The 22,574-nt window shown below is 37.2% G+C and overlaps 1 protein-coding gene across 11 annotated transcripts in view; it reads right to left on the reverse strand.

Annotated features, from left to right (window-relative positions):
• The window catches only part of TUT4 (terminal uridylyl transferase 4), a 162,708-nt gene that overhangs the window by 44,273 nt on the left and 95,861 nt on the right, over positions 1-22,574 (reverse strand). For all 11 annotated transcript variants that reach the window (XM_049879254.1, XM_049879244.1, XM_049879250.1 and 8 more), the window contains 6 exons: positions 19,194-19,313; positions 18,822-19,034; positions 15,091-15,265; positions 11,282-11,973; positions 7,111-7,261; positions 4,232-4,318 (listed from right to left, as the gene is read on the reverse strand). In XM_049879254.1, coding sequence (XP_049735211.1) covers positions 4,232-4,318; positions 7,111-7,261; positions 11,282-11,973; positions 15,091-15,265; positions 18,822-19,034; positions 19,194-19,313 — 1,438 coding nt within the window. The remainder of the gene's footprint in view (positions 1-4,231; positions 4,319-7,110; positions 7,262-11,281; positions 11,974-15,090; positions 15,266-18,821; positions 19,035-19,193; positions 19,314-22,574) is intronic.

Genomic DNA, 22,574 nt, shown 5'->3' on the forward strand with positions numbered 1-22,574 from the left:
CAGATACTAAATGAAAGGTCGGCACTTCAAACCCGCCCAGTGGCTCCGCAGAAGAAAAGACATGGTGATCTGCTCCTGTAAAGGTTACAGCCCAGGAAACCCTATGCGGCAGTTCTACTCTACTCTACAGGGTCACTACGAGTCAGAACTGAGTTGACAACAACAAACTCAATAAAAAATTTTTTTCAAGTGAGCATTCTATCCACTTGAATAAATTATGACAGAGTTATCCCTTCATAAGACTATTATCTAAATTTACACACCATCTACTAATGCCAAAGATAAAGAAATTGAGGATTTATACCAACTTCTGCAGTCTGAAATTGATCAAACATGCAATCAAGATGCACTGATAATTACCGGTGATCAGAATGCAAAAGTTGGAAACAAAGAAGGATCGGTAGTTGGAAAATATGGTCTTGGTGATAGAAGTGACGCCGGAGATCGCATGACAGAATTTTGCAAGACCAACAACTTCTTTCATTGCAAATACTGTCTTTTTCAACAACATAAACAGCGACCATACACGTGGACTTCGCCAGATGGAATACACACGAATCAAATTGACTACATCTGTGGAAAGAGACGATGCAGAAGCTCAATATCATCAGTTAAGAATCAACTTCAGAACAGACCATCAATTGCTCATATGCAAGTCTGGGACGAAGCCTAAGCAAATTAAAACAAGTCCACAACTGGAAAGAACGACTTGAGTATCTCCCACCTGACTTTTAGAGACCACTTTAAGAACAGATTTGATGCACTTAACACTAATGACCAAAGACCAGATGAGCTATGAATGACATCAAAGACGTTATACATGAAGGAAGCAAAAGGTCATTAAAAAGACAGGAAAGAAAGAAAAGACCAAAATGGATGTCAGGAGAAACTCTGAAACTTGTTCTTCAATGTAGAGTAGCTAAAACGAACAGAAGAAATGATGAAGTAAAAGTGCTGAACAAAAGATTTCAAAGGGCGGCTAGAGAACACAAAGTAAAGTACTGTAATGAAATGTGCAAAGACCTGGAGTTAGAAAACCAAAAAGAAAGAACATACTTGGCATTTCTCAAGCTAAAACAACTGAAGAAAAAATTCAAGCCTCAAGTTGCAATACTAAAGGATTCTATGGGCAAAATATTGGACGACACAGGAAGCATCCAAAGATGGAAGGAATGCACAGAGTCACAATACCAAAAAGAACTGGTCAGTGTTCAGCCATTTCAGGAGGTAACATATGATCAGGAACCAATGGTACTGAGGAAAGAAGTCCAAGCTGCACTGAACGCACAGGCAAAAAACAAGGCTCCAGGAATTGATGGAACACCCATCGAGATGTTTCAATAAAGGGATGCAATGCTGAAAGTGCTCACTCATCTATGCCAAGAAATTTAGAAGACAGCTACCTGGCCAACTAACTGGAATAGACCCATATTTGTACCCATTCCAAAGAAAGGTGATCCAACAGAATGTGGTAACTAACAGTATCATTAATATCACACTGAAGTAAAATTTTGCTGAAGATCATTCAAAAACTGTTGCAGCAATACATCAACAGGGAACTGCCAGAAATTCAACCCTGATTCAGAAGAGGATGTAGAACAAGGGACATCATTGCTGATGTCAGATGGATCTCAACTGAAAGCAGAGAATACTAGAAAGATTTTTACCTGTGTTTTATTGACTATGCAAAGGCTTCGACTGTGTGGAACATAACAAATTACGGATAACACTGTGAAGAATGGGAATTCCAGAACACGTAATTGTGCTCATGAGGAACCTGAACATAGACCAAAAAGCAGTTGTTCGAACAACTGAACAGAGGGATACTGAACGGTTTAAAATTAGGAAATGTGTGCATCAGGGTTGCATCCTTTCACCATATTTACTCAATCTGTACACTGAGCAAATAATCTGAGAAGCTGGACTATATGAACAAAAACGCAGTATCAGGACAGGGGGAAGACTCGTTAACAACCTGTGTTATGCAAATGATACAACTTTGCTTGATGAAAGCAAAGAGGACTTGAAGCACTGACTGATGAAAATCAAAGGCTACAGCCTTAAGGATGGATTGCACCTCAACATAAAGAAAACAAAAATACTCACAAGTGTACCAGTAAGCAACATCATGATAAACTGAGAAAAGACTGAATTTGTCAAGGATTTCATTTTACTTGGAAGTAATCAATCAATGCCCATGGAAGCAGCAGTCAAGAAATCAAATGCTATAATGCACTGGGCAAATGTGCTGCAAAAGACCTCTCTGTAAGTGTTAAAATGCAAAGATATGTCACTTGGAGGAGGAAGGTGCACCTGACCCAAGCCATGGTGTTTTCAATCGCCTCATATGCATGTGAAAGCTGGACAATGAATAAGGAAGACCAAAGAACTGATGCCTTTGGATTATGGCATTGGTGAAGAACATTTAATAAACCATGGACTGCCATAAGAAGGAACAAATCTGTCATGGAAGTACAGCTAGAATGGTCCTCAAATGTGAGGATCACAAGACTTTATCTCACATACTTCAGACATGCTATCGGGAGGGACTAGTCCCTAGAGAAGGGCATTATGCTTGGTAAAGTAGAGGGTCACAGAAAAAGAGGAAGACCCTCAATGAGAAAGACTGACACAGTGGATGCAACAATGAGCTCACACTTACTAACGATTGTGAGGATGGCGCAGGGCCAGGCAATGTTTTGTTCCGTGGTACACACAGTCACTATGAGTCAGAACCAACTGGACAGCACCTAACAACAAATCCCTTCATGCTCAGTGTCATTCAGTAACAGCTTCAAACAAGCTATGCCTGAAAGAATTGGATTTCCTCTATTAATTCTTAAGTAGACTACACACTTAGATAACAAATTCTGTATTTTCAAAATTTAATCCTTCTATCCAACTTCGTAAACCCTGGTGGCATAGTGGTTAAGTGCTATGACTGCTAACCTAAAGGTCAGCAGTTCAAATCCACCAGGCGCTCCTTGGAAACTCTATGGGACAGTTCTACTCCGTCCTATAGGGTCGCTATGAGTCAGAATCGACTCGATGGCAATGATTTAATGGGATCCAATTTCCATGAAAACTGAGAAGCATAAAAGAAGCTATGTTTACCAGTAAATAAAAATGACTGAGTCTAATAAAATAAGGACTTAGATTTGGTCAATACTTTACATAGTAACAAAATTTAATTTTTAATAAATAGAAATTTTAGCACATAACACATCATCTTTTAAAAGCAGAAGTTCGTTCTGATTATATATCAACTGTTTATCCTTTTCTAAAATTATCTGGTCACAGAACTACTGATTCTTCACTGCCATGCCCCAAACCTACTCCTCCTTCTACTATCTTTGCTATCTTAGTTAGCAGCATCACTCGACTACTGAGGTTAAAAACTTTGAAACCATCCTTACTCCTTTCTTTCTCCCACATCTTACATGTGATGTATTAGCAAATTCTGTTGGTTCTACATAAAAAATATATCACAAATCTGGCCGTTTCTCGTATACGCCTCCAAAACTACTCTAGTCCAAATTACTATATCTCATCTGACCTTATGCAAGTTTCCTAAATGTTCTGCTTGCTTCTACTCTTATGGCCCTATACTTTATTCTCTCAAATCATGTCACTTATCTGCAAAAGAAACCTATAAAAGCCTCTCATTAGACACTAAGAATAAAATCCAAAGCCTTTATACCATCATCCATAAAGCCCTAGTGATTTAATCCAAACCTCTCTGCCTTCATCTTTCTACTACTCTCCCTCCCTCACTCCACTCCGGCCACACTGAACTCTTGGCTGTTCTTTAAACATGGAAAGGATAATCCAGTCTTTGGGTCTTTATCATTGCTATTCTTTCTCAGTAGAATGTTCTTCTACTGGATATTCACATAACTTGTTCCATCATGTCATTCAGGGCTCTGCTCAAATGTGCCCTTATCAGAGAGACCTGCCCTACACCCTTCCACTTCTGTCATCTTATCTCATACTTTTCTTCTTAACATTTATTATTTCCTGACATTACATTATATGCTTAGTCGACTGCCTCCCCCTTTAGAATGTAAACTCCATGAGAAGAGGATTCACCTCTCTTATTAGCACTGTATCCCCAGCATCAAGAATTGTAGCTAACACATAACATTTAACAAACATTTTTAAATAAATTAATGAAACTCAAGACCAAGGGACTGTAATAACCATAGCAATCAATTTTTAACCTATGACATACCATCATATTCTTTTTGAATAAACTTTTCCAAACCAATTAAAATCTGCTCTCTGTTGTGTTGTTCAGAGAAAGGTGGTGATAACTCATCTAAGTAAAAAAGAAAAAATAGTAAGAAAAATAGAATCTGAAAACATTTTCAATTTTTTACCCTAAAAATTTTACTTACAGTTTCGTCATTATTTGTTGACTTCTCTGATTTTAAAACCATGAATGTTACTGGGGAAGGGATGGGGAACAGTACAAAATAATTTGTAAATAACAACATACATTTCATATGATCATTTTCCCTATGAATATCAACAACATATATTTTACTTCAACTGTTTTATTCAGACATTCCACTCTCCTCCACAGTCTTGATGGTTTATTCCTCCTGTTAAGACTATATTTGCATTTTCACATTAGGCACCTGACCCATTCAAATCTTGTACTTCCCTCAAATGCCTGGTCCAGATTCACATCTTACCTATAAACTGCTTTGCCTAACCACAGCCTTCAATAAGCTTTCCTTAACTGAATTTCTTTAGTCCTCCGAACTGCTCTAGCCATGGTCTAGCACCTGACTTTATACCTTTTCATTTTCCAGTTTTTTCATTTATATTAAACTTCTTTTGCCAAATATAACTATATAGTCCTTAAGAACAAAAGACTTTTCTTTTCCAGAGTTAATACTATAATGGGAACAAAGCTGTAATTTACTAAGAATCTGCTGTAATGAATTAATATTTACCTTTAAAAAAACAAATGTAGTATCAGTGTTTGCCAGAGGCTCAGGGGGATGAGGGAGGGCTGAATAAATGAAGCACAGGGGATTTTTTTTAAGGCAGTAAACTTATTTTGTATGATACTATAATGGTAGATACGTAATACAACGCCCTTGTCAAAACCGAAAGTACATTGTAGCCTTAATATAAATTTTTTAAAAAATCATTTATGAGTTTGGAGATGTGAGGATAGAATGCACACTGTGACAAAAGAATCTAACTGTATTACAAATGTATGAAACAACTTCACCCAAGGAAGTAGGCGAAAGGATGCCATCCTAAGCAACTCTGGAAATGAATGGAAGTGTAAGACTAAAGGCAAAAGACACTGCATATGAGCACAATACCCTAGTTGATAAAATTTGATTCTCATGGGGATAAAGGCTAATAATTCTGATACTACTATACATGTATGCTGGAATCAAATCTTACGTGCCAGAAAGTAAGAAACTGCTAGACCACCACCACGCTGATGGGAGTATGTCAAAAAGACATAAGAACGAACTAAAAGAGCTCCGAATGGCCAAAGCTGGAATAATTTGAAAAACAAAGTAATTTTGGATTATAATCCAAAGGATAAATTAAATATCCATAAGTCCATAGTGAGATAAATGACTGAATAAATAAAAACAAATGTAGAGAATTACATCTCAATAAAGCCGCTAAAAAAAAAAATTGTTCCATGACCTAGCCATTCTCCACAAGAGTAATGAAAGCAGATGCCCATGCCCAGACTTGTACACAATTTGCAGGGCAGATTTATTGCCTACAGCCAAAATCTGTCACAACCCAAATATTCACCAACAAATAAACAGGTAAACTGTGGGACATCAACACAACGGAATACTACTCAAAAATAAAAAGGAACAAACCACTGGCACACACAACATGGATGAATCTCAAAAAAATGCTGAGTGAAAGTGAGACAAAAAACGAGTACATTCCATGTGAATCTATTTATATAAAACTCTACAGAGGATGAAGTAATCTGTAGTGAAAGAAAGCACATCAGTGGTTTCCTGGGGGAGCGGCAGGAGAAGAAGATTACAGCGAGGCACTAAATATAATGGATAGTCCAAGTTTTACCTTACCTGAGACACAAGGTAATTCATAAATGTTTTCTGAGTGAAGCTATATCCCAGGGTATTCCATTGTGTTTGGTGAATAAAGACATTCAAGGCTTTCCCTAAAATATCTTTATAGGCTATCTCCCTCTATTGCCTTTTTCATAACCTACAAAATCAAAGGTAATTCTTTTCCCAAATTATGCAGTCTATGCTTTCACTCATAACCGTCTATATCTAAAACTGCAGTTCAGAGTCCACTTCAAATACCTCACCATTAATCCCAATTCCTGTGATCCATCCCAGTTAAAATTGTTTGCACTGTATTTCATTTACTACTATTATAGGATGTAAAACATTCTGCTTTCAATTATCACAATTTACACACGTGTCTTGTATATCCATCTAGAGCAGCGATATCCAAGAACACCGCAAGGACAGAAATGCTCTGTATCTGGACTGTTCAATACAGCAGCCACTAGCCAGATGTAGCTATTGAGTACTTGAGATGTGACTAGGTGAGGAACTTAATTTTTAATTTAATTTGAATTAATTTGAATTAAAATAGCCAAATAGGGCTAGTGGCCATTGTAGTATATAGCACAGATCCAGAGTCAAAATTCCTTCAAAGCAATACATATGGACACTGTGGAATCCCTGGCTGCTGCAAACAGTTAACATACTTGGTTATTAACTGAAAGACTGGAGGTTCAAGTCCACCCAGAGTCACCTTTGAAAAAGGCCTGGTGATCTACTTCAGAAAAATCGGCCACTGAAAACCCCATGGAGCACAGTTCTACTCTGATATACATGGGGTCCCCATAAGTTGAAATCAACTCGATGGCAACCAGAATGGACTCTGTATTCCCCCTGGTATTTACCACAGTGCCCTGTATATGGTAGGCATTTAGTAAATATCTATGGCTGAGCTTCTAAGCTTTTTGAAAAATCTCTACCAAAATGAAATGTAAAAAAACTGTTTTTAAATTAGAAAATAAATAGATCTAAAATTGAATGTAGTCCCAGTAGTTCTGGTAATAAAAAAACTTACCAAAACACCTCTTACATACTAAATCAAGTATTTCCCGAAACCGGTTTGTCATCGGTGGTAGAGGTTTTAGATCAATTTTCCTGAAATCCTCTGGGCAATCATTTTTTGAATGGCCATCCTTTTTGCAGATGCTGCATACTATTGTTGGCGGCTATGCAAAGGTAAAAAAAAGAATCCATATTTATAAAAATAAAAGTTAAACTTCTGAGGGACTTCATTATCATTCACAAAGTAGGTCCAAAGAAATCTTTCATATAACTCAGTTCCGATAGCCTGTGCTTACAGAAGTTAAGGAAAGCATGCCAATGAAATGCAGGGTTAAAATACAAATGCCTGGTTAAATGTAAAAAATTCATTTTAGTCACCTCACTAAAATGAAATTATCTAGGATTAAATTTACCTAGGATGTAAGGTACAGGAAATATCAGGAAATCCAAAAGGTTATGGATTAATTCAAACAGCTTGATCAAATCCTAAATAATTACATTAACTATTCAGCTAAAATATAAGAGAAATATATGCATTATATTTTCAATTTACTGAGATATAGCAAAATAGTTTATAAAGAAATTTCAAGTGGTGTCTTTCTCATTTCACCCCAAACATCTTCTATCTTCAGAGTTAATCAATTACAGAAACCCAGCCTGGCTAGCTGGTTCAATTTATTACATTAGCATGATACTCAAGAGACCAAACTACGGAACTGAGCTCTAAAACCAACATGGTTTCATATAAAGGACAATTTTTATCAATAGCCACAAAATGAACTCCAAACCCCATATCACCATTTGAAATATAAGTCAACGGACCACAAACTAAGTGGCTAAAAATTATCCAAAGTAAAAATGTAACTCACTTACTTAAAACACATGTTACAGAACAATACTATTCTCTTTATTGTAATATGCCTATATCCTCTTCCTCCAACGTTAGCCTGGACATTTGCCCAGTCATGCGCTCTGTCTCAACTTGGATGCAGAAGCCTCCATTTTCTAAGAATTCTGTACTGTAGGCTAATTAATAGAATCCAGAATCTAGACAGCATGGCCAATACCCAGAGTCTGGCGGGCAGGGCCACTGCCTAGAGGGTCTCAGAGAACAGAGGATTATTTTCAAGTCTTGAGAGCTCACATAAACTGTTCTGCTGGGTTTTTTATTTGGATAAAAAAAAAAAAAAAATTATTTGCTTGGTGGCCGTTAATTCTTCTCTCCCTCCAATTTCTCCCATATTTACTGGAAATGTCTACCTTGTGCCTATTCCATCACTGTACTTTAAAGCAGATAACCTGTACTGTAGATTTCACAGGTTCACAGATGAAGAGGAATTTTGCCCCAGGATGGAAATTTAGATTTGGAATTGATTTAAGACTTTTGACATGATATGATGGGCTGAAAGTGTTTTAAATGTGGCAAAGACATGAATTTTGGGGGGCCAAAGGGTAGAATGTCATGGATTAAATAGTGTCCCACAAAAAATATGTGTCAACTTGGCTCGGCCATTATTCTCAGTGGTCTGGCAATTATGTAATGATTTAATTTGGCAGCTACAAAATGATGTAATCATCTTCCATAATGTGATCCCATGTAATCTTCCGATCAGTTATAAGGGGGTTAGGATGGGATAAAACACCCTTACTCAGGTCACAGCCGTGATGAGATGTAAGGGGAGTTTCCCTGGAGTGTGGGCTGCTTCACCTTTTATCTTACAAGAGATAAAGAGAGAGAGAAGTCAGCAGAGAGTCAGGGACCTCCTAACATCAAGAAAGAAGAGTTGAGAGCAAAGCATGTCCTTTGGACCTGGGGTTCCTGTGCTGAGAAACTCCTAGACCCAGGGAAAGGTTGATGACAAGGGGGACATTCCCCCAAAGCTGACAGAGAAAAAAGGCCTTTCCCTGGACCTGGAGCCCTGAATTCAGACTTCCAGCCTCCTACACTGTGACAGGATAAATTTCTGTGTATTAACGCCATCTACTTGTGGCATTTGTTACAGCAGCATTAGATAACTAAGACAGAAATTCTTAGAACAACCAAACTTTTTCTCACAGTTTAGTAGGCTAGAAGTTTGCACTCAGGGCACCAACTCCAGGGGAAGGCCTTCTCTCTATGTTGGCTCTGGGGAAAAGGTCCTTGTCTCCTTTCAACACCTGTTTGCCTCGTGTTACTTTAAGATCTAAATGTGTCTTGGCATCAATATGCCCCTGGGTCTAGGAGGTTCTCAGCACACGGACCCCAGGTCCAAAGGGTATGCTCCAGTCCAGTCTCTTCTTTCTTGATGGTAGTCAGGTCTCTGAAAGCGAAAAGGACTTGAAGCACTTACTGACAAAGATCAAAGACCACAGCCTTCAGTATGGATTACAGCTCAACATAAAAAAAACAAAAATACTCACAGCTGAACCAATAAGCAACATCATGATAACTGGAGAAAAGACTGACATTGTCAAGGATTTCATTTTACCTGGGTCCACAATCAACACCCATGGAAGCAGCAGTCAAGAAATCAAAGAATGTATTGCACTGGGCAAATCTGCTGCAAAAGACCTCTTTAAAGTGTTAAAATGAAAAGATGTCACTTTGAGGACTAAGGTGCACCTGACCCAAACCAAACTATGGTATTTTCAATTACCACATATGCATGCAAAAGGTGCACGACTAGTAAGGAAGACCAAAGAAGAACTGATGTCTTCGAATTATGATGTTGGTGAAGAATACTGAATACACCACTGACTGCCAGAAGAACAAACTAGTCTGTCTTGGAAGAAGTACAGCCAGAATGCTCCTCAGAAGCGAGGATGGTGAGACTTTGTCTCACATACTATGGACATGTTATCAGGAGGGATAAGTTTCTGGAAAACGACATTATGCTTGGTAAAGTAGAGGATCAGCAAAAAAGAGGAAGACCCTCAATGATATGGACTGATACCGTGGCTGCAACAATGGGCTCAAACATAGCAAAAACTGTGAGGATGGCACACAACCAGGCAGTGTTTTGTTCTGTTATGCATATGGTCACTCTAAGTCAGGCCAATAGCACCTAACAACAACTACCACAAATCATTTTTTTTTTTTAATGACACAGTAATCAAGAAATTCTAAACCATGTTGACTGGATGACTAGAAACAATAAAAATCAAGAAAATAGTTACCCTAAGCCAAGTTTCCAGGATAAAAGTATAAAGTATAAAAAAAGTAAATTGCAATTATATAGTTAAAGAATTTTTTTCTAAGGATCTGCCATTTATTTCATTCTTCCAACAGTCCAGCTTCCCTAAATACTGCAACCTAAATAAAATGATACAGATGTAGCCTTATATAAAATGAAAAAATACTACTAATGCTTAGGTTAAAAGTTTTAAAGCATGTCAATAAGAATGATGACTTTAATACTCTACATAGTTTATTTACACATATCTGTATCAGCATTTTTAAATTCTGGATTCTGATAATAATATTTTCATTATGTGCACTACACTTAAAACAACATAATGGAGCCAAAACTTTCTTCTGTGAACAAAGCAGTTATTGCTTGTTTTCCATTCATTGGGGTATTTTATTTTATACAATTTTGAAGGTTAAGGTTCAGACAATCTCACTTCAAGGCAGAAAAGTTAGGACTGCTACACATGTATAAGGTACATGCCAAAATCCAGAGAGAAACTCATTGCAGAGACAGAATTTAGACTCTTCTGCATTCTTTTGGTTCCTAATCTTATTTCTCCCTCAACGACTTTTTATTTGTTTAGAGCTTCTAAAAAAAAATCTTTAAAATAGAATACTATGAGAATTTACAAACTGTATTTTCCCTTTCGGAAGAAAAATATCACAAGTATAAAAAATGAGCAAACTTTAAAATATATGCTGCTTCTACCAAACTAATTTTAATAAAATATGTGATGAATCCTTTGTTATATGGAAAAACAGCAAAAAAAAAAAAAAAAAAAATGTAATAGAGTGCTGAAATGTTTTGGGGCTTTACATATATTCTTTAAAGGCAACTATAGGCATAATGCAAAAAGTAAAAGACAAACATATACTGAAATGGCATTTCAAAACAATACAGTCTATCATCACAGACATTATTTTCACATTTCTGAATCTACAAATTCTAGAGAGAGATCAGAGAGTCATATAACAACCACAAAATATTACAGATTATTTACAAACTGTATCCTACCTTGCCAGAGGTTAAAATAAACTTATCAAACACATAATATAATTCCTCGGTGAGGAGGTTATCATCATTAAGGTCAGAAGAATCTTCTGTAGCTTTGCAGTTGCAAGAGGTAGCAGACTTGTCAGTGCACACAATCTGATGTGAACTCTGTGTTCCTAAATTTGACCTGCAGTCAGTACTGGTAGATTCACCTGGGTCAGGGGACTTATGTTCATTGCAATCACACTGGCTGAGCCCCTTTTTCAAACAAGTTTCTGAAGGCGCTAAATCATCTTGTTTCTTAATTGATTTGGGCTGTAATTGACTGCCTTCAGTGGTAATGAGAGATGAAGATTCCTGGCCATGTTCAGCCAAATTTGGTTCATTTACCAAATCACTGTCAGTAATACAATGCTGTGATGTACGTTCCATTTCATCACATTTATCAGGTTGATCTCTTTCCGCATTTATTTTTTCCGTGCGTTCTCCAAGCAGAATGCAACAGTTGGCTGCCATATTGTCAGACTTCACTGGTTTCTTATTGCTTACTTTTCCCTTTTCTTTTTTCTTGGAATCCACTGCAGACTTATTTCCACCCTTCCTCTGAGGACAGGCAAAATACCGATAAGCTGCCCTGAACCTTTCCACAACATATTCATAAACAAGCTGGCTGTTTAAGCTCCGTGCAACATTCCTCTTGACTGAAAATGGATCTAGTAAAAAAGAAAATGGTCAGTAGCTAAGTCTCTACTAGCAAAATACATTTCCAAGTTTACACAAATAGATTTTAACTGCTAGAGAGTCCGCAGATACATCCTCCCAATGTTTTTCTAACAGAGGATCCCAATGAGGGTTCCCGCAAACTGAGTAGGGGGAATACAATAACAACATTTTTCCCTTTGTTTCTCCCAGAAAACAAAAAGCTAAATGGAAAACAGAGTAAAGATAAGTGATGAGAGAGTGGATGAGGAGATCAATTCAGTAAGTAGAAAGTTTCAACAATGAAACTGCTAGAAAGGAAGCTGTAACAATATGACACCCTTAGATTGCTGCTGAATGAAAACCCCAAGCTCTAGAACCCATTGATAATTTTTCTCTCTTGTCATAGTATTCTTTAATGTAGTTATAAACTCTTCGCAATTTAAACAAACACAACTTAAAACTCTCAAAGCCTTAAGTTAAATACTGACTTTAAGACTCAGCTTTAGTGAGCACTGTAATTACAAAGAAAGGTTGAAAGGAGGAGTTATAGAAGAGAGGGAGGGATGAGAGAGATAAAGAGGCTTTAAGAAGTGAAAGTTAAAAGTTTAAGTTTGATTCAGTCTAAAAAGTCTAGGTTAAAAGGGTTTGCTACAATCAATTACATCCTCAGCATTAATAATGATGACAGACTTCCGAAAATGTTTGTGGGTTGTTGGAATTTTGATCCATAAACCTTAAATATAAATACACCCTAGGAAAAAATAACAGTGCCGCCCCAAAAGCAATACAAATTTTCTCCACTACTGAAGATCACTAAATAAAAAGATTAATAGGCCAGGCTCGAGACTGTTAAAGCTGGGGCATTTGTTATTTTCTGCTGATATCTAAATACAAAAAAAAAAAAATTTGCTTTTCTAAAAAAAAGCAATTTTCTAAAATCCTTTTCCTAGCCTCTTTCCTCCTTCTCAAAGAAGAAAAAAATAAAAATAAAAGAAATTATGGATGGAGGCTTCAGAGCTCATTTATTTACTATATGTGAGAGAGGACAAGATGTGAGCACATGTTTAAGTGTATGTCTGAGGGTATCACTGAGTTCAACTCACAATAGAGAAGGCCAACCTAGGGCTGAGGGAGCAGAAGAATGTGTAAGCTATACTAAAATGATGGGCAGAAATTCATTGCGTACCTACCAAAGGTTAGCGAAATGCTGTGGGATTTAAATTTTTTATTACAGATTCAGAAGTCATTCTACTAACTTTTATATATTTAATGATCTTAACGTTCTTGGTATTTGATGCAGAAACTTCTTTGCCAACCATCAATATTTCTTTTTTCCTTTAGCTTAGCCACATTTAACACGAGACACTTCAGAATACAATGTGAACTGGATATTAAAATTGTACTTTAACATAATATTGACACAATTTGTTCAAAAAATATTTTTCAGCATATTCATGTATACCTGTGCTTACTGAACATCTTCTATGTGGCAGGTACTATGCTAGGGGCCTCACACAAAAAATTTTTAATTCTTCTAACAATGCTCAAAAGTAGATCCTATTATTATCTCCATTTGACATGTAAGGAAACCAACAATGATCAGGGAGGTAAAGTGATTTGTTTCAGGTTACACAGTTAGTAAGTACCCCAAAGATTCAAACCCAGAGAAGCCTGACTGCTCTCTTTGCTCTCACCACCCTATTAACCCAACATTTTAGGAAACAGGCTTCCTTGGCACTAAACTCTATAAGAAATTTCTCACATGGAGGCTGAACTAGGGGAAGAGGGAAATGCTGAGTGACACAATATTCAGTTTTACAGGAACCCCTGAAATGGCTTTAGATGGAGGGTTGAAGTTTTTTTTGTTTTGTTTTTTAAATTGTGATTTAGGTGAAAGTTTACAGAGCAAATTAGTTTCTTATTAAACAGTTAATACACAAATTGTTTTGTGACATTGGTTGCCAACCTAGCAATGTGTCAACACTCTCCCTTTCTCCACCCCAGGTTCCCTGTTTCCATTCATCCAGTTTTCCTGTCCCTTCCTGCCTTCTCGTTTTTGCTTTGGGGCTGCTGTGCCCATTAGTCTCATACACATGACTGATCTATGATGCAAGACCCTCACATGTTACTGTTGTTCCTATACAAGAAACAAAACCCATCCCTGCTGTCGGGTCGATGCTGACTCATAGCAACCCTATAGGACAGAGCAGGACTGCCCCATAGGATTTCCAAGGAGCAGCGGTGGATTTGAACTGCTGATGTTTTGGTTAGCAGCCAAGCTCTTTAACTACTTTGCCACCAAGGCTCCATAGATCTGTCCAATCTTTGGCTGAAGGATGAACCTCAGGAGTAACTTCAGTACTGAGTTAAAAGGGTGTCTGGGAGCCATGCTCTTGGGCTTTCTTCAGTCTGTCAGACCAGCAAGCCTGGTCTTTTCGTGTGTATGCGTACGAATTTGAATTTTGTTCTACATTTTTCTCTCACTCTGTTTGGGACCCTCTACTGTGATCCCCGTCAGAGCAGTCGGTGGTGGTATCAGGCACCATCTAGTTGTTCTGGACTCAGTCTGGTGAAGGCTGTCGTAGTTGTGGTCCATTTGTCCTTTGGATTCATCTCTCCCTTTTGTCTTTGGTATTCTTCATTCTCCTTTGCTCCAGTCAGGACAGGACCGGTAGCTGTATCTCAGGGTGCTGCTCACAAGCTTTAAAGACCCCAGTTGCTACTCACCACAATTGGACGTAGAACATTTTCCTTATAGACTATATTATGCCAATTGAGCTAGATATCCCCCAAGACCATGGTCCCCAGCCCTCAGCCCAGTAGCTCCGTCTTTCAAGGCGTTTGGATGTGTCTGTGAAGTAGTATTAATAGTATTAATTATTTTATTTTTCCATATGTAAAGAAGTAAATAACCCTAACCAACATACTTACAGATTAAAGACCTTTAAATAGTCTTAATCCTATGAAATTATCATGGACTTAGTAAGAATAATCTAAAATATATAATGACAACCTAGCGGCATATATCGTGCTATAAAGCCAAGAGATTTATAACACTATGTTAGAAACAGATGAGGCGTGGCACACAGAAAAATATTCTCCACATGAAACATAACACATCATCTCACCTTCAATGGCTATTCGCCTTTTAGGCCAGTTTTTGTTCTCTCTTGTTAAAATATCTTTTATCCGTACACATATGACATACTCCTCCAAAGCAAAATCCAGTGTGTAAAACTTTAGTAGCTCTAACCATAACTGTCCCAAGGACACCTGATTTGGTGTTTCCAATGTTAAAGGAGACTGGAAAAGAAAAAATACTTTTCATTTAAGCTTCACAAAACTATAGAATTATTTTCAGTCTGAAAGGACATTAAAGATCACCTTTTCAAAAACTGAAGCATGGAGAATTAACTTGCCACAAAGCAGTCAATTTGTGGCAGAACTGGGAACAGAGCCCCAGTCTACTGACTCCCAGAATTCTGTGGTATTTCTACTAAACCAATAATTCTCAACCTTAGCTGCACAGGAGACTCACCTGAGGAGTTTTAAAATACAGTAATACCTGGGTCCTATACTACTCCCACCTCCCACCTCCCACCCCCATCCCAAGATTCTAATTGACCTGGGGTATATCTCCTGGCCATTGGGAATTTTTAAAGCTCCCTAAGGGATTCACACGTGCAGCCAAGGTTGAAAATCACTGCATAAAAGAACTCTAACAGTTCCTCATTATAGTAATTACTTTAAAAAAGTAAGTAAATATCCTAGATTTTCAAAAAACTAATTCCTTCATTCAGCAAACACTTATTTAGAACTTTGTCACTAGCATTGTGCTAGGTGCTGGGGACACCAATTAATGAGAGCTAACATTTATATATGACGTCTACCCTGTATCATTCATGTGCGATACATATATATATTTATTATTAATTCTAACAACATTATGAAGTAGATACTATAGGGCAAAGATTTGGTCCAAGATCATTTGGCTACTGGGTTCATGTTCTTAATCACTATGCTATACTGCCACTCAAATAAGGTGAGGTCCCCACTTCATAGACTACTAGGACAAGGAGAAACAATTTAACAATTACAGTAAAGGCTACATCCTAAGATGGGCCTCTAAATTAGAGGAGTCTTCACAGATGAGGTAACACCTGAATTCTGAAGGAATTAGCTAGATGAAGACTGACTAAAAGTGATCACTAGGCAGCACAAAGGCATTAACAGTCATTCATTCATTCAATTCTACGAATACTTATTGAGTACCTACTATGTACCAGGCAGTGGTCTAGGGACTTGGGATATGTCAGTGGAAAAAATATATATATCCTTGCATTCATACGGCTTACTTTTTAGGGGAAAAAGACAATAAATAACTTAGTAATTAATTACATGTTGTTGTTGCGTGCCGTTGAGTCGGTTCTGACTCATAGTGACCCCATAGGACGGAGCACAACTGCCCCACAGGTTTCCAAGGAGCGGCTGGTGGATTCAAACTGCTGACCTTTTGGTTAGCAGCCTGAGCTCTTAGCTGCTTTGTCACCAGGGCTACAATTAATTATATAGCACTGTGTATGAGAAGAAGATACCTGATGTGGAAAAAAGAAAATGTTGAATACGGTAAAGGGGACTGAGATTGTGAAAACAGGAGAAGGTTACAGTGTTAAATACGGTGGTCAGGATGCAACTTGTTGAGAAAGCGTGAAATTGGACAAAGATTTGAAGAGGAGGGAAAGTGTTCTAGGAATAGGAAACAGCTAGAGCAATGGGGTTAAGGTGGGAATGTGACTAGCATTTTAAAGGAAAAAACAAGAAAGTTAGTGTGGCTGTGGTAAAGAAAAAGAATACTAGAAGAGGATAAACAAAGCGCTAACCAGTAAGCACTCTTTGGCTTTTAGTCTAAATGAAGGGTTTTAGGGGAGGAACAGGGTGAAGGAAATGATCTGACTTAAGTTTAAAAAAAAAAAATTGATTACTGTTTTGAGAAAAGACTACAGGGGATGAGGGAAACCTGTTAGCAAGTAGGTAGATTCCAAGCCAGAGGTGATGGTAGCTAGGACCACAATGGTAGCAGTGGAGGTGCTGAAAGATGGTCAAATTCTGGATATATTTCGAAGCAGAACTGACAGAATTTCCTGACAGACTAGATATGGAGTGTGAAAAGGAGGAGGGGTAGAGGATGACTCCAATGTTTTTGACTGAGCAACTGAAAGGACAGGCCATCAACTGAGATGGGAAAACTGCAGATGAAGCCAATTTGAGGGGAAGATCAGGAGTTCCGTTTTAGACCTGTTAAGTTCAAGATAACTACTAGACAGCTACACAGAATCATTAAATAAAGCAGTCAGATGTACAATTACAGAGTTCAGGAGAGAGGTCAGGCTGGAGATTGTAATTTAAAACTCATTTGCATACAAATGCTACTTAAGAAACATGTGGCTGGAAGGGATTACCAAGGGAGTGAACAAGTTAGAGAAGAGAAAGTGGAACAAAGACAGAACCCTGGAGCACTACAATATTAAGTGCCTGAGAAAAGGAGGAACCAGCCAAGGAGACTGAGAAGGAATAACTAGTAAGATAAGAGGAAAATCAAGGTTGTGGTGTCCCAAAAGTCAAGTGAAGAATTTTTTCAGAGAAGGAAGTAATCAACTAGCAAATGTTGCTGATAAATTAAAAAGATAAAGAAAAAAAAAAATGACCACTGGATTTAGGAACAGGGAGGATACCGTTGACTTCGATGATACAAGTTTTGGCAGACTGATGGGGGACAAAGTCTAAAGTTAAGAGGAAACGGAACCAGAGAAATTGGAAACAGTGAATACAGACAATTCTTTTGAGGAGCTTTATTGCAAACAGCAGCAAAGACTAGGGTGGTAACTAATAGTGGAAGTGGTGTCGAGATCTTTCTTTAAGATGGAGAAATAAAAGCATGCTTGATTCAATACAGAATTTAAAAATTGATAATTTAGGAGAGAAAGGGAAGAATTGTTAGAGCAATGTTCTGAAATAGAAAGAGATTAAATGCATAAGTGAAGAAAATGACTTTAGATAGGAACATGGGAAGTTCCCCTATGAAAAAAAGCAAGGCAGAGTACGTGAGGGCAGGTGGTGGTAGATGACAGTGGAAATGTGTAGAACCTCCTTCTGATTGCTTCAATTTTATCAGTGAAGTAATAATAAGCAAGAGCATTAGCTGAGGTTAAGTATTAACGGTGTACAGAGAGAGCAGAAGGTAGTCTAGGAAAGACAAAGTGTTAAGTAGACTACGGATGTATGTTCAGGGAACTACAAATCAATAAAGCTAAAGCACTGGTTTCAGGAATGTTTACATTTCTGTAATTATGCGTGTGTCTACTTCAGAAGATTACAAGCCTCTAGAGGACACAATTCACTATGTTTATGCATCTTTGGCTCTCTAACACTCAAGATAATGCCTGGCACGTAGCAAGTCCTTAATGAATGAATGTTGAATGATTATATATATAATCAAGCCATGCTCTCATGGAGCACAGGGTCTTTATTTCTCCACCAATCTGGCAACATAATTCCCATATGCTATAGTTTTGATCAGAGACCAACTCCTGAAGGAAATTTTCCTTGTCTAGATGAAAAAAGATATAAAGAAATACCTTGTCATGACCGAAACAATACAAATCTTCCAAATGAGGTATAAATTCATTAGGGAATCTCAGTACTGAAAACTAAACCAGATCAACCCCTCACTTTACAGATGAGGAAAATGAGGCCAAGAGGCTTGCTCAAGGTCAGTCAGTCAATCTACTATTAAAATAGCTTCAACAGAAGGCACTACAAATTCTACAGATAGAAAAGCCAAAAACAAAAACAAGCTTACTTTGCCATGTTTTTCCTTCATGGCATTACTTTGGTTGTCTGTTTCTGTCTTCTTGGTATCATCTTTTGGTTGGTCTGCCTTAGCTTTGTTTTCCTCAGCAATTGAGTTTTTCTCAGTTGCACTACTTGAATTATATTCCCACTTCACAAACTTCTCTTCTACTATGCCCTTCAGCTGAAAGTCATCCATTCTTTTTGGGTCAAAGCCTTCAATCTATATAAAAAGGCATTCCAAATTGGTATGGTGGAAAAATTATTTAAAAAAAAAAAAAAAAGATGGACAAACAGACAAACCAGAATTCCAGCTTAAAAGTGTTTAAGCAGAGCAAACTACATATCTACATGCACATATATATCACAAACTCACGCTTACCCAACTTCCAAGTAAGCAAGGAAGAAGAGGAGGTTTTCTTTGTTGTAGAAAAAACATCACCATTAAAGCAAAACAGTAAGAAGGGATTCCACCATCGGTTTGAGAGTCAATATGGCACAACTGCAAAATAAAGTGGAAAAAAAGAATTGCCACCACTTAGGTTTCTTTTTTTATTGTTTCCCTCACAACAAAAATCACTTTATTGTTTTTTCCTACCATAATCATTGTAAAAAGTTCAAACGATAATGAATAATATGAGGAATTACCTAAAATCTCACCACCCTGAAATAACCATTATGTCTGAATCATCTTTTCATTCGTTTCTGCATGCATATAAACATAAATACTTTAATTAAATGGAATCTTACACAGTGCTTTTATTGTAGACACCTTTCAAAAAATATTCTCATCTCCACGTCTGCCACAATGTTAACAGCCTTCTACATATTTTTCCATGTATTTCTCTATACTCAATCACATACAAGTATATATAATTTCAATTTTCTGTATAAACATAGACAGGATGTTATGATTTTTTTTGTCACTGTTTTACCAAAACGGTATAAGACACCTTTCTGTATATTACCTTACATATGGTAACATATGTGGTAATATATATATGGTAGTATATATATTATATATGGTAATATATGTGGGTTTTACCTTAGCAATGCATCAAGAAAATCCCTCTAAATCAATTAGTACAGATCTAATGCATTCTTTTTAATGGTTAAATTATAGTCTATGATCTGAATGATTACTCAAAAGTTCCCCTACTCAAGGACATTCACTTTGTTCCCAGTTTTTGTCACTAAAAAAATGCTGTAATATGTATCCTTATACATATTTCCTAAGTACTAGTACTTATTTCTGTGAGATATATTTCCAGGAATGTGCTGGCTAGACTGAAGAATATGTGATATTTTAAATTTTTGATAAATATTATAAGACTATTTTCCAAAAATACTACAAAAGTTTTTCTTTTTCATCAGCAATATATGAGTGTACATACCCCTTTCAACACTAGGTATGATATTACCACAAATTTCCCAATGGGATGGGTGAAATGTGATATCTAGTAGGTACTTTGATCATATTTCTTTAACCTAACAAAGATACACAATTTTCATGTGTTTACTAAACATTTGAATTTGCTCTTTTATGAATGGTCTCATTAAATCTTTTGCCAGTTTTTCTGTTTTCATACGTTATACATGAATTTCTAGGAGTTAACTTTACATTATAGATAACCAAACATCCATTACCGTCAAGTCAATTCCAATTCATGGCTACCCCATGCATCTCAGAGTAGAACTGCACTCCACAGGGTTTTCAATGGATGGTGCAGGACCAGGCAGTGTTTCTTTCTGTTGTACACAGGGTCGCTATAAGTCGGAACCAACTCAAGGGCACCTAACAACAAACCTTGTGGAATGGAGCCCTGGCGGCACAGTGGTTAAGCATTTGGCTGCTAACCAAAAGGTCAGCAGTTCGAACTCACCATATAAGAACTTGGTATCTTTCCATGTAGCGGTCTGCTTGCATAAAAATTACAGCCTTGGAAACCCTAAGGGGCAGTTCTACTCTGTCCTATAGGGTCGCTATGGGTCAGAATCAACTCAATGGCATACAACAACACAATCTTAAGGAACTAAATCTCCAGGACTTTCTCCCAGGGCACCACTGGATGGATTCAAACCACCAACCTTTCGGTTAACAGTCAAGAGCAAAATGTTTGTGCCACCTAAGAACCTCACTATACATAACAACCCTTTATATCTGAAATAAGCATCTGAAAAATGTTATTTTTTCCAATATACTTTATTAGTTTTTTTTTTAGATTTCTTGGTTTTTTATTGTACTTTACATGGTTTACAGAGCAAACTATCTTCTCATTAAACAATTAATATACATACTGTTTTATAACACTGGTTGTCAACACCATGACATGTCAACACTCTCCCTTTCTCAACCTTAGGTTCCCCATTACCAGCTTTCCTGTCCCCTCCTGACTTCTCATCCTTGATCCTGGGCAGGTGTGTCCACTTAGCCTCATTTTGCTTTATGGTCCTGTCTGATCTTTGGCTGAAAGGTGAACCTCAGGAGTGACTTCATTACTGGGCTAAAACGGTGTTCGGGGGCCATACTCCTAGGGTTTCTCCAATCTGGTCTTTTTTTTTTCCCCCCTTGAGTTAGAATTTTGTTCTACATTTTACTCCAGCTCTGTCCGGGACCCCCTGTTGTGATTCCTGTTGAAGCAATCGGTGGTGGTAGACGGGCACCATCTAGTTGTGCTGGACTCAGTCTGGTGGAGGCTGTGGTAGTTGTAGTCCATTAGTCCTTTGGACAAATCTTTCCCTTATGTCTTTGTTTTCTTCATTCTCCCTTGTTCCAGATGAGGTGAGACCAGGAGAGTATTTAAGGTAGCTTTTTGCATACAAAAAATTTAATTATGCTTACAGCTTCTGAGTTTCCTATTATAGTAAAAAGGTCTCCAAAACCTAAAGGTTGCATATATACATACTCCTAAATTTTCTTCAAAGATTTAAAATTTTTTTCATTTAAGAGGAATTTATTTTTGTATTTAGTCTGTAAGGATTCAAATCATTTTCTTCCAGAAAGATAATTATAACATTACAATTTATTAAATAAACCACTGTTCTATCAATGAAATGAAATTTTTTATTATTTCATATATTAAAATCCCATATGCAGTGGGATCTATTTCTGGGCTCTCTAGTCTGTTCCATAAATGTATTTGTCTCTTCCTATGCCAATGGCATACTCTTAATAAAAGCAGTCTTATAGTTGTAAGTTAGGTCTACCCTCACTAGTCTTTTCTTTCTGAATTTTCTTGGCTCTTCTCATTTATTCTTCCATGTTAACTTTAAGATCATTTTATCCAATTATTTAATATGATGGATAACTCCAAATGGAGTTATATTTGAAATTTTAAGGAGATTTAACATTTTAAGGATACTGTTTCTCTATCTAAGAACTTGGTATCTTCCATTTTCTAAAAATGTATGAATGGTCTTCAATAACTTCACTACCTTTATTCTTACATCCAATCCATCTGCAATTTCTACCTTTAAAACCTATGCCAAATCTATTTACTTTGCTTCCTATCTATTCTAACCTAGCACAGGCCGTTATCTTCTCTGGATGATACTCCAACAGGCAGCTCGCTGGGCTCTCTGTTTCTATTTTACCCTTGAGTGACCTTTTTAAAGGATAAATTATATCAAGTCATACATTGTTTTTAAAACCCTTCCTGTGTTTTCTCACTGTACTTAAAATCCAAATTCCTTATTATGGGCCATATCTACCTGTCTGACCTCATCTCTTACCACTTTCACCCTCACTCACTTCATTCCAGCC

Source organism: Elephas maximus, chromosome 3 (genome assembly GCF_024166365.1).
Source record: "Elephas maximus indicus isolate mEleMax1 chromosome 3, mEleMax1 primary haplotype, whole genome shotgun sequence".
Taxonomy (NCBI): Eukaryota; Metazoa; Chordata; class Mammalia; order Proboscidea; family Elephantidae; genus Elephas; species Elephas maximus.